We start from the raw sequence: 11,612 nt of genomic DNA, 5'->3' as shown, positions 1-11,612 counted from the left end.
CACGGAGGGCGTCCCAAACGTGCTCGATGGGAAACCCAAAACTGAGCAAAGAGCAAAGGATTTATACAGCTCCTACCTCTCAAATAGTTGGCGCCTAGCCAAGCGTCATCAATTCCTGCAGCTATCGCGCCAGTAAGCATGCTAAGTTGGTATCTGAGGTAAGACCTGACCAAACGCGTGAGGGGGTATTGGTTACAGGGGTACCTTAACGGACTCCGTCGCGACCAGATTAGAGCAATATTATCGTAGTGTCTTGGAGATCCGGTGATTGCGAGCTTTCTTAGACACTTATATCGTTAATATGAAGTCCTAACATCAACTCAGCTGAAGATTCTGGTATTACCTATAGTGCCAGTAGTTGCCAACGGTCGGGGTAGAATAATAAGTGGCTTATCGATAACGAGCGATAAATGAGATATGCTTATCTCCACGTGATATGAAAGGTCCGTCTCAGCGAGAAAGAGGCAGGAAGGGAAAAGGAAAGGCAGGAATTCGAGGCCACGTTCAGGGACATTCGACCGATTCGACCTTTCTTGTAAGTATAATAACCCAGGAATTGAAGGAGAATTGCACACTCATATTGTTCGTATAGCTTCTCATGGCCACCGCCGCGGATATGGGAAAAAATCGGAAGCGGAAGCGTGAGGAGGGCGACGACTCCGGCGATGAACCCCCTGTTCGAGCTATGTCTCCGGGAAAGAATGGATTTGGGATAGCCCAGACATTGTCTCTGTTGCAGGCTGCGAGTACCTCTGCTGCGACCCCGAACGGGGTGGCCAACGGAAGCGAGCAACCGCAGCAGCCGCCAACCGGCGCCGTGAACAAATCGAAGAAAAAGAAACGAGCCGATGGAGAGAAGACCAAATACCCAGTGTTGACGTATGTGGAGGGTCGGCTGCAGTCGTCCATCCGGATTGCGGATCTGCAGGGTCTCTTGCTATATTGCTTTGCAGATGGGATTGCTCCGCAATGGATATCTGTCAAACACTCCGGCCACGTCCGCAAAGTCGTTGTCTTGATGGTTCCAGGGCTCGAGATCGGCATGTTTGATGGCACCATTCCGTTGGGACCGCAACCGAGTCACATGGAGCTAGATGATGGTCCTGAGGAGGCAAAGCCGGAGAAAACCAGTGGTGACGCGGTCGAGTCTGAGCAGAAAGAAGAGGATGATGACCGAAAAGCGGACTTCCTGCGCTGGAAACAGGGTCTTCCCCCGGAGGATAAATCCCATCGCTTCAATCCGAGAGCCTTGTCGCGCGAGAGCCTTCCTGAGCCGCTACAGCCTCTGGCAGATGTGTTCCCCCATATCTGGCCGGTCAAGGCACCCGGTGATACGAAATACAACAAAGTTCATTCTCCGCTTCAGGCGATTCTACTGTCTTCGCTACCGAAATCTAAGGATACTGATGCCCATGGGAAAGGACCTCGACCGCCGAGAGTCGACAAGTCTCACACACCGAAGCGAACTCCCATCACAGCTTTCATTAGCTCCCAAGACGATCTTCAGGACAACGACTACGTTCTGCACCCGGCATTCTTTGCAACAGAACAGGAGAAGGAAATGGCAAGAGAAGGCCGTAAACGTGCGGGCCAATCTCTGGAGGATGGCTGGCTGGATACCAATGTCCCCAGCCTAGAATCCGGAACTGTTCCTGAAGAAGAGATCCAACAAGGCAGCATGACAGCGGGTCGTGACGTCTTATCCTTGGATTGCGAGATGTGTATCACGGAGGGTGGAAAATCCGAGCTCACGCGTATTAGCTTGGTCAGTTGGGACGGGGAGGTCGTTCTGGACGAACTCGTCAAGCCGCATCTGCCAGTCATCGATTATCTGACCCGCTTCTCTGGCATCACCAAGGAGAAGCTTGACCCAGTCACGACTACTCTTGCCGACATCCAAGAGAAGCTGCTCACGATCCTTACTCCTCGCACAATCCTTGTGGGCCATTCCCTCAACTCAGACATGACCGCGCTCAAACTCACTCATCCATTTATTGTCGATACCACCCTTATCTATCCACATCCGCGTGGACCCCCTCTCAAATGCAGCCTCAAATGGCTTACTCAGAAGTATCTGAGCAAGGAGATTCAAAAAGGCCAATCTGGCCACGATTCCATCGAAGATGCCCGCGCCGTGCTTGAACTGGTCAAATTGAAATGTGAGAAGGGTGAACACTGGGGTACCGGTGAAGCCTCGAATGAGAGTATCTTCCGCCGTCTCGCTCGCTCGACGCGGGCCGGCAAGGCCTCTACGCCTGGCGATGGCCGGACCGGCGCCGTGGTCGACTGGGGCAGTCCAGAGCGCGGATTCGGATCGCAGGCGACCGTTGCGATCGGGTGCACCAACGATGACGGCGTTGTGAAAGGCGTCGCTGCAGCCATCAGTGGCGACGCCAGCATCCCGACAATCCCTGGCGGTGGTGTAGATTTTACCTGGGCAAGACTCCGCGAACTGGAGGTCCTTCGGGGCTGGTGCAAACGTATTCCAGACCCAAATAGTGCAAACGAGTCCACGGCATTGGTTCCTCCGCCTGAAGAAGCCACCCCGACCACCACCACCACCACCACCACCACTACTACAGAGAACGAACAGACACTCGCCACCGCGGTCTCAAAGACTGTCTCGCACATCACCCGGATCTACGACTCTCTGCCCGCCTGCACCTTGTTCATCGTGTATTCAGGTACTGGCGACCCGCGAGAGGTCAGCCGTCTGCAAGACATGCACAAGCAGTACCGCGCAGAGTTCCAGGCGCGCAAGCCGTGGGATGAACTCAGCGTGAAATGGACTGATACCGAAGAGCAGGCGTTGAAGAAGGCCTGTGAGAGAGCGAGAGAAGGGTGTGGATTCATGTGTGTAAAATAGCAACCTTCTGACGACTTCATAGGTTGCGAGAATCAAGCGCGGTAAGCTAGTGTATGTATGTAGTTACCGAGTTTCAAGAAGATGACAAGATATATCCAGCCTAGATTAATAAGGGTCTATATTAAATAGCATAGAATACCAGAATAGAAGTAATCCAACAAGCTACGCTCTGTTCATCGCGCTTCTTCCATCTCCATGGCTTCCTCGCGCTGCATGGCTAGCTTCGCCAATAGATCCCGCGCATTGATCTGCGCCTTGCGCTTCTCCCGCACCGTTTCGTTTTCAACGTTCTCCATCTTCTGGCTGGGAGGAGGCTCGATGGCTTGCGGCACCGGGAGACTCTCGTTTTGCAGAGTGGCTATATTGCTTACCCCCACGGATGGGCCGGAGGGGAGCGTAGAAGGGCTTGTAGTTGTATCTAGTGGGTTCTGGTCGGGTAAAGTCAGGTTAGGTGGGTTCGTTTCCGTGGAAGTCTGCTCTGGTTGTTGCTGCTCTAATTGAATCTGTTCCGGTTCTCGCTGTTCTGTTTGTTGCTGCTCCGGTTGTTGCTGCTCCGGAGCAGTGTCTTCTCCGTCTTCAAAGGCTCGAGATGCGAGAGATGAGACTGACTGCTTCCTGCGACCGCGCAGGCTTCTCGGTCGTCCTGGCCCTTGTCCCTTGGCGTTCAGGGGCGTGTTTGGGGTCTCGTTCGCCACTGAAGAGTAGCTTTTGCTAGTGCTAGCATTTGTGTTCCCAGTCTGCTCACTAAGCGGGGTGGCTTTGGGTGTCTGTACAACAACCGGTCTTGGAGCCTGGCTGAAGGACTTCCGAGGGCGCCCTGGTCTTCTCTTTTCTGGGGCTGCAGCTCCATACGAGACATCTGCCGCGTCATCGAGACGAGGTCGCTTTGCCGTAGGTTGTTCAGAGTGATCCCTTTGCGTCTGTGGCGTACCTCTGTCCAGACGACGCGACACGTCTCGAGATTGGCTGATTTCGATGCGCAACGCTGCTGAACCCGACCTTGACCGCCCCATACTCGTGGAGTCCGTCATTGTAGAGCCCGTAGCTGGTTCTTTCAGTGGGATTCTGATAGGCTGGGACGGGTAATCGGCCACAGACAGGTCGTCAAGCACCTCGTCCGAATCGTCGAAGGAATCCATGATCTGATGGGTGCGACCTCCGAGAAGGGAGTCTTGTCTCCCGCGTTTCCGGGTTGCTTGGAGCAGGCCATGGCCCTGCATTTCGGGCAAGAGTCCCCGCATGGCAGATGGTATCTTCCCCGCTTGTTCCTCCATAACCCGGTTCTTGAGCTTCAGCGCCTCAATCTCCAGCTTGAGTCTCTCGATCTCCTCTGACTTGGATTTGAGTTCCCGTAAAACAGTGGCAATCATGTCAAAGTCGATGTTTGTACTCTCCATCTCCGTCGATGACCGGCTCCCAGGACCGTTCAGTTCAAGGCGCAAAGCCGTGAAAGCATGTTTCAGCTCGCTCATGGTATCATGGAGATTGCTGACAGAACTGGAGATATGGTTTATGCTCGCTCCCTGGTGTTGGATCTGCTGCTCGACCGAGATATTGCTGTCCTGCATGTCCAGCGATCGTAGCGGCACCAATGCCCCGGATGGGCCAGTGGATTGCGGGTATAGAAACTGCTCGGGCGATCCAGCTTTGAAAATCGGTTCTACCGTTCGCATCGTCACAATCTCCCTAAATGATACCTTTCCCAGCTTCCAGAATATATTCGGGCTAGAGTGGCCAGTCAGTTTCGCGCAGACGAAGCTTGCCAGGTATTTTACACATACCCACTATCCAGCAGACACAACACGCCTAATTTCTGCTGGCATAACTTGCACGTCACCTCCTGGAGGATGCGACCGCGCAACAGACTCAAGTCAGAGCTCTGAGGAACCTGCTTCTTCTGCAGGGATATCGACACCCGGTTCAGGTCCAGGCTGAGCCACCCCGTCACAAACGAGTAGGAGTTCGACAGCTTCGCCCACTCGTTCTCGAGCGCGGCCAGCGAACTGGAACACCGTGAACATTGGCATAGGATTGCCGGGCGCGTGAGAGCTGAGAGATCCATCCTGGACAACCGCAGAGCTGCCGTCCAGAGCTTGCAGACTGTGCACTGACTTGCTGTTCTCTTCCGATGCGAGAGATCAGGGACGGCGTTGCTGACTCAGCCGGAGTTAGCCACCGTCTTGTTCGGGGATGCTTAGTTATCTATAACGCTGCTTTCGCGTCCCCGCTCGAGTTTCGGTCCTTTGGATTGAGGTGCTCTTCCCTATACTATATACCCTTGCTCTCCTTGCAACCGCGCTGATCTTCATGAGGAGGATTGTTTTGTCCCGCTTCGGATCTCTTGCCTCGCCTGGTCTAAAGTTTCGAAACTACAGAGGGTTCAGTATGACAAGCTTATCTCTGGCATCAAATGGTGCCAACGGCAGACTGAGTACCTGGCAAGGTGCAGGCGCTGCGGAGTCTGACTTGCGTAGTAGGTGGCTGTAGAAATCGAGTGTCTTGGTATGGTATTGATGAATCTAACACTGCCATTGTTCTCAGGCGATACGATGACGAAGCCGACAATGTCCATGCTCGAGGCAATCGCACAAACTACTCTGCTGGACGATGTCTTCAACGAAGACCCCGTGACAAACGAGCTGCAGGATTATGTCGCGCAGCGTACAAAACACGAGGCTGCCTTGCTCGTCATGTCCGGTACCATGGGAAACCAGGTTGCGATTCGCACTCATCTGGTGCAACCGCCGTATTCGGTACTGTGCGACCACCGATCTCACATTTTCTGCTACGAAGCTGGAGGTGTCAGTACATGGACCGGCGCCACAATGCAGCCAGTTATACCGGAGAACGGGATCCATCTTACGCTGGAGGATATTCAGAAACATGCGGTCGTGGGCACTAACATCCACTACTGTCCCACGAAGCTGATCAGTTTGGAGAACACACTCGATGGATTGGTCATGCCTTTGAGCGAGGCCCGCCGGATCACGGAATGGGCGCATTCACAGGGGATCAAGGTGCACCTTGACGGTGCCAGGCTGTGGGAAGCGGTGGTATCAGGTGCTGGCAGTCTGTCGGACTACGCCAGTGTGTTTGACAGCGTGAGCCTGTGTTTCTCCAAAGGCTTGGGTGCGCCCATTGGCAGTATCATCGTTGGCTCTCAGGAATTCATCGAAAGAGCTCGCTGGTTTCGCAAATCCATCGGTGGTGGTGTCCGCCAGGCTGGTGTCATCTCGGCAGCTGCCAAGGTTGCCGTCGAGGAGACGTTTGGCCCGGATCAGGATGGCAAAGGAGGTAAGCTGCATGAGACGCACCTCAAAGCCAAAAAGGTCGCCGAGCTTTGGACCAGCCGAGGCGGAAAGCTGCTTCATCCCGTGCACACCAACATGGTCTGGCTCGACCTGAATGCCTCTGGCGTGGGCCCCAATGACCTTACCGACATCGGCAAAGAGAAGGGCCTGCAGCTCCTCGGAAACCGTGTTGTCGTGCACTACCGTAAGTTCGGGCCGTCAATCCCATCAGTAAAAGCGATAGAAAATGCTCTAACCAATCTCTAGAGGTCTCCAACGAAACGATTAACCGGCTCGAAGAGGTGTTTGATATCGCCATCAAAGGGCAATACCAACGCAGCGATGACCACAGTAAAGCGTATGGCAGTCGGTAATCGATAGAGAATCAGCTGTATATAATTCTGTGCATAAGATAGATTATATTCGACATTTCAAAGTCATCTCGCACTGTGCTAATGCCCTTCGTAGCAGTCCCTTAGCTCTCTGGCTAAGGTATTCGGTTCTCCCCGAGAGAATCCATGGATGCCTCCCGCTGCCAGGCCTGGACGAAAGACATAAAAACAGGGTCCGTACCATGCGGTACATACAATACACCTTATCACAAAGGCATTGTGCAGACAACACAAGGCGGTGTCTGTATTGTCCTGTAATTGGTGCACAGACCACTATATCGGTGCCTGGGGCCTCAAGGCAGACAGCCATTATATAATCTTCCCCATCCTCAGAGCTGAACTTAGCTTGCCTTCCCTTGTTTCTCGGACGACCGCCCTGCCAGAAAATCTGCCTGTCGTGTCTTTACTCTCGGTGCTTTTCCCCATCGCCGAGTAGAGAGCGACTTGTAGAGACTAGCCTGGAAAAAGGGGAAAGCAGATGCGCGGAGGACTGGCAGGGAAACCCCCCCCACTGTGTAAGTCAGCCTTGCTATAAAAGCACCCTCAACCCCCAATCTTTCCTATTTGTGATTGCTCTTTTTCTTTTCACTGACTCTTCCTTACTCCTCTCAGAAATAGGTCTCTCGTCTTCGTACATTGTCTCGTTTCATTGCATCCTGTCACTCGTTCGTTTGATGACTACAAGCAACAACCCGGAGCAGCATTTAAGGCTTGAGGTCGCACTTGAGCTGGATGGGATTGAAAATACTCTGTCTCTGAAAAGCAATTCTCGGGAGAAACCCAATTTTAAGTGAACAATACTACCTAGGCCTTCGATTCGGTTCCCGGGTGCTTGAAAGCCACATAACTTTACTGGCTGAGACATTGTCCCTCTACTCGAGTCAATCCTGCTTCAAACAGACCAGAACGCGAGAGACCTGGCTTGATTTCAGCGTCAACCTTGCATCTGGGTGATGGGTACATATTGAAGTAAAGACTTGGTGTTTGTTTCTGGACATTGGCAACCAAGCAAGGGCTTTCCGCCGACCTTGGGTTCAGCCAGCAGCTGGAAGGTAAGGCGGCAGTTTACTGTATACTGTAAACCCAACGTCGACAGAGAAGTCCTTGAACCGCTGACACAGTCAAGTTCAGTTGATGAACCTGCCCTAAATACTGCCTTGTTAGGCAGCATATTCCCAATCCATCAAGTACTTGGACAAGTTCTCCAGAGGCCTGAGTTCCGGAGCATTTTCGCTCATTTTTTAGTTCCCCATCCTATTATACCTGTCTTTATCGTGACAATATACAATGGAGGCCACTCAAGAGTCCACGCAACCATGCACAGATCGCTGGGCTATGGGTGTGAAGAACTCAGGGCTACATGAGGAGGATGTTGCTGATATCATCTGTATTCTGCATCCTAATTCTCACGCTGCGCATGATGCTATTGCTGCCACTGCGGATTTCGCGCCCCAGCATATCTTGCAGCAAGACGAGCTAGGATATCATAGCACACCTACCCTCGACGTCGCCCTACGACTATCCTCGGTATCCTGTGAACCAGCAATGGGATTCATTTTCGGTCGCAATCGCCATCGGTGCGATGTTCTTCTTGCCCGAGATGACAGGGCTAAGAGGGTCTCTAACACGCACTTTCGCATATATCTTACGGTGGATGGAATTCTCATGCTGCAGGATACTTCCACTAACGGCACCCTTGTAGACAACTGCCGACTCCAAAAAAGACACAAGGACAGGAACAGCAGAATGCTAGCCAACGGGTCTGTCATTCATGTCGTCAGTGGGGCCGACTCAGTGGATGAAATTCGGTTCATTGTTCGGATACCAAATCGAGATGGAGTTGCGGGACAATATACAGAAAACTTCAATCGATACATCGAGCGCACACAACCAAAGGGAAACGCCGTCACTCAACCAAGGACATTTCAGTACCCTCCCCAATGGACTGTTGGCAATACCTACGGTATGCACTGGTCAGGAGGTGACCTGTACAATGTCACCGGCCTGATTGGAAAAGGTGCTTTTGCAACGGTTTACAAGGTCGCAGATCCACAGGATGGCCACGTATTCGCGTGCAAGGAACTTGATAAACGACGTTTCATGAAGAACGGGATCTTGGATCAGAAAGTGGACAATGAGATGAATATTATGAAAGATCTGAAGCATGTACGAAGCCCCCTCCCGTTTAATAAGCCCCAATCATATACACTAATATCAAATTCAGCCCAATATTGTGCAGTTTGTCAGCCACCATGACTACGAGCGATGGTTGTACATTATCATGGAATATGTCCCTTGTGGGGAGCTGTCTACATACCTACAGTCGCAAGGAAAGATCCCAGAGGAGATGGTCAGGACCATCGCTCGCCAGCTATTGCATGCCCTTCAGTATCTGCATCGGCGGAAGATCACGCACCGAGACATCAAGCCAGATAACATACTAATCCATTCATTGGATCCCTTGAAGATCAAGCTTTCGGACTTCGGCCTCTCCAAGGTCGTACAGGAGGAAACGTTCCTCAAAACATTTTGTGGCACACTTCTGTACTGCGCTCCGGAGGTTTATCCTGACTATGACACGTATCGTCGCGGCGAGCCCAGAAAACGACGTAGAGCAGGTGATCCGTGAGTAAAAATTCTCGTTGATTATTATATTCCTTTTTTTTTCTTCTTGATCTCAGTCAAGTGACTGATAAGCAGGCCTCCAAAAACATCTCCGTACGATCAGTCGGTGGACATGTGGTCACTCGGTGCTGTTCTGTTCCACATTCTCTCCGGCACTCCGCCCTTCATGGGTCGTGCAGAAGACCGAGGCGCGACGATGCTGACGGCCATCATGACGGGTGAAGCCGACTACAATGTTCTACGTGAGGCAGGCGTTTCGGAAGCCGGCATTGACTTTGTCTCGCATCTGCTCAACCGAGATCCCCACAGGCGTCCAAAGGAGCGAGAGTGCTTCAAACACCCTTGGATCGCCACTGTTCCCGACGAGGACGTGTATGAGGACGACGGCTTCACTTCGGATGCCTTGGATGGGCTGCCAGCCATTGGTGAGGACGAAGAAGAGGAGGAACTCGACGCCTCGCAGCTGTCCCTGAATGATCGGTTAGGCGCGGGTCTTGTCGATAGCCAAGAAGAAGTGTTGGCAAAGAAGATGAGGATCGATTGCCCACCAGGGGAGATCCTCTATCCGTCCCTGCCTCAGATTGAGAGCCTGCAAGACTTTCAACCGTCCGCGACGCCTAATACCCGACGGCTTTTCGGTGAAATCACCAATTCTGTCCTGCGAAGCTCCGATGTCATGGGCGAAGGGCTTAAGGCTTTCGATGGGGACTTTAGCCTCCGTGACTTCGTGTCCTCAAATGGTGAGTCGATGAGCGATAGCAACAGCCTGAACTCCGTCCTCTCCCTTCCGGACAACCCTTTCGGTGGATCCGCACCAAGCTTAATGGGCGCTGAGAACCTCGTCGGACAGCTGAACATGAACTCGTCGTACCCGGCTCTACCGAACCCTTGGAACCCAGTGGCCGGACGGCCAAGACAACCGAGTAGTCCAGGATCGGCCCAGGAACCAGAATCCGCCGTGCACCCGTCCGTGTCCGGAAAGCCTTCAGTATCTCATAGGAAAGATACGACTCCCAAAGCAGCCAAGATCAGCGGTCGGATCGGATTAGACTTGCCCGAGACTTCCAGCGAGCATTCCAGTTACGACAACATTGCCTCCGAATTTTCTGATAATGCAGAGCCTGGAAGCGTAGGTGAGGCACTCTTTGACATCGAACTGGCAACCACACTTGATGCCCGCACCGGCCAAGAAGTCAGCAAGTCTCCCGCCGCACCCCCGGCTCAGGAGAATGAGAATGCCGCTTATCGAAAGCCCACGACTCCCTCGCTTGACCTCGGTTCCGTTCCCCCCTCTCTGGAATTCGCCAAACCCCGACCGTTGCTGGGAAGGCTGGTGACATTGCCCGGGTCCATCTTCGATCTGACACTGCGGCTGGAAGACCGGATGACCTCGTGGGGCCGGGGCCCGAAGGCGACGATCAGCCATCCAGACCCGATGGACACGCGGATCCCGGCCTACGCGCTCGAGGTGACGTTCTGGACGGAGGGGATGGAAGCGCGACTCGCGGCGGGGGAAGACTGGATGCATGTGCCGGGAGTGACGGCGATCCTGTCGACCAAGACCCGCAGTCGCATCTGGGTGAACGACATCGAGCTGCGTCGCGGACCCAACACGGACAGCGAGGGGTTCTACTTTGGCAAATTGTACACCGGCGACATCATCACTGTCTACCGATACCAGCGCCAGTTCCTCAAGTTCCGCTGCGAGTTCTACCACGGTGATAGTGTGCGAGTCCGGCCGGAGAAGGAGAAGGGGTTCTCGATTCGCGTGGGATTGCATCGCACCAAACCACTTGGGGCGGTTAATCGGCTCCCAGAATCACGCACCGAAACAGGGAAGCAGCATTAGATTTCCTATCTCTTCCCTTTTTCCTCGCTTGCTAGCTTTCTCTGTCTCTCTCTCTCTCTCTCATTCGTCTCTTTTTTTTGCGGTACTATTCAGACTCTCCGCTCAGTTTACGACTTGGGGGCCGTTAGTTGTTTCATCATGGATCATGTGTCGAAAGGAGGAACTTGGGTATCGTGATGGCATTGGGTGTCATAGGCGTCATTGGGATTACATTCAAGAATAGATGTCATTGATATATCCGATGGTGGAGTGAGTAAAGTGCAGTCATAGCTTCAACTAGGCATTCGAGTATTTACTATTTTGACTACCAGATACTATTCACAGTTAGATAATGACTTGAACAACCATCTTCAAGTTCTTGACAGTAATCTAGCTATTAATTCTGCTCTATGTCTGACATAGTACACTAAGGGCCTATACATCTCAGATTAAACGGCGAAAGCTGCAGGTTAATGCAGGTAACTCAATACTAAGGAGTACCAGTTGATTGGGGGATTTACTAGTCAGTTACTTATGATTTAGTCAGGAACAGGGATATCATGAATAAACTGTTCCTGTCAATAGAGGTTTTCATAACTGTTTCTACTCCA

General features: G+C 52.6%; 4 protein-coding genes across 4 annotated transcripts; 3 read left to right on the top strand and 1 right to left on the bottom strand.

The window, feature by feature from the left end:
* Positions 1 to 350: 350 nt before the first annotated feature.
* ASPZODRAFT_2073079 (hypothetical protein) lies at positions 351 to 2,964 on the top strand. The gene is made up of 2 exons (XM_022727656.1): positions 351 to 535; positions 593 to 2,964. The coding sequence occupies exons 1-2, from the start codon at positions 437 to 439 to the stop codon at positions 2,864 to 2,866; spliced, it is 2,373 nt and encodes a 790-aa protein (XP_022580714.1). The 5' UTR covers positions 351 to 436; the 3' UTR covers positions 2,867 to 2,964.
* Positions 2,953 to 5,312, bottom strand: ASPZODRAFT_2072749 (hypothetical protein). Its single transcript, XM_022727655.1, has 2 exons — positions 4,648 to 5,312; positions 2,953 to 4,591 (listed from the first exon to the last, which is right to left on the bottom strand). Exons 1-2 carry the CDS (start codon positions 4,926 to 4,928, stop codon positions 3,040 to 3,042), a joined length of 1,833 nt encoding a protein of 610 aa, XP_022580713.1. The 5' UTR covers positions 4,929 to 5,312; the 3' UTR covers positions 2,953 to 3,039.
* ASPZODRAFT_152401 (hypothetical protein) lies at positions 5,252 to 6,530 on the top strand (the record flags this gene model as incomplete). The annotated part of the gene is made up of 3 exons (XM_022725849.1): positions 5,252 to 5,339; positions 5,408 to 6,361; positions 6,424 to 6,530. 3 exons carry the CDS (start codon positions 5,252 to 5,254, stop codon positions 6,528 to 6,530), a joined length of 1,149 nt encoding a protein of 382 aa, XP_022580712.1.
* Positions 6,531 to 7,464: 934 nt separating this feature from the next.
* On the top strand, positions 7,465 to 11,286 carry ASPZODRAFT_133203 (hypothetical protein). Its single transcript, XM_022723221.1, has 4 exons — positions 7,465 to 7,600; positions 7,675 to 8,714; positions 8,773 to 9,173; positions 9,249 to 11,286. Exons 2-4 carry the CDS (start codon positions 7,836 to 7,838, stop codon positions 11,020 to 11,022), a joined length of 3,054 nt encoding a protein of 1,017 aa, XP_022580711.1. The 5' UTR covers positions 7,465 to 7,600; positions 7,675 to 7,835; the 3' UTR covers positions 11,023 to 11,286.
* Positions 11,287 to 11,612: the final 326 nt, after the last annotated feature.

This window comes from Penicilliopsis zonata, assembly GCF_001890105.1.
Source record: "Penicilliopsis zonata CBS 506.65 unplaced genomic scaffold ASPZOscaffold_8, whole genome shotgun sequence".
Lineage (NCBI taxonomy): Eukaryota > Fungi > Ascomycota > Eurotiomycetes > Eurotiales > Aspergillaceae > Penicilliopsis > Penicilliopsis zonata.
The sequence above is the reverse complement of the archived record's forward strand: the minus strand, read 5'-3'. Positions and strand labels throughout refer to the sequence as shown.

What these genes read in the sequence shown, in the direction of transcription:
- ASPZODRAFT_2072749 (XM_022727655.1), bottom strand. Translation starts at nt 4,928, where the DNA reads ATGGATCTCTCAGCTCTCACGCGCCCGGCAATCCTATGCCAATGTTCA. An exon ending in TTGTGTCTGCTGGATAGTGG is followed by an intron (nt 4,592 to 4,647) that starts GTATGTGTAAAA and finishes TGGCCACTCTAG; the next exon opens with CCCGAATATATTCTGGAAGC.
- ASPZODRAFT_2073079 (XM_022727656.1), top strand. Translation starts at nt 437, where the DNA reads ATGAAAGGTCCGTCTCAGCGAGAAAGAGGCAGGAAGGGAAAAGGAAAG. An exon ending in CGACCGATTCGACCTTTCTT is followed by an intron (nt 536 to 592) that starts GTAAGTATAATA and finishes TTGTTCGTATAG; the next exon opens with CTTCTCATGGCCACCGCCGC.
- ASPZODRAFT_133203 (XM_022723221.1), top strand. Translation starts at nt 7,836, where the DNA reads ATGGAGGCCACTCAAGAGTCCACGCAACCATGCACAGATCGCTGGGCT. An exon ending in TTATGAAAGATCTGAAGCAT is followed by an intron (nt 8,715 to 8,772) that starts GTACGAAGCCCC and finishes TATCAAATTCAG; the next exon opens with CCCAATATTGTGCAGTTTGT. An exon ending in CGACGTAGAGCAGGTGATCC is followed by an intron (nt 9,174 to 9,248) that starts GTGAGTAAAAAT and finishes ACTGATAAGCAG; the next exon opens with GCCTCCAAAAACATCTCCGT.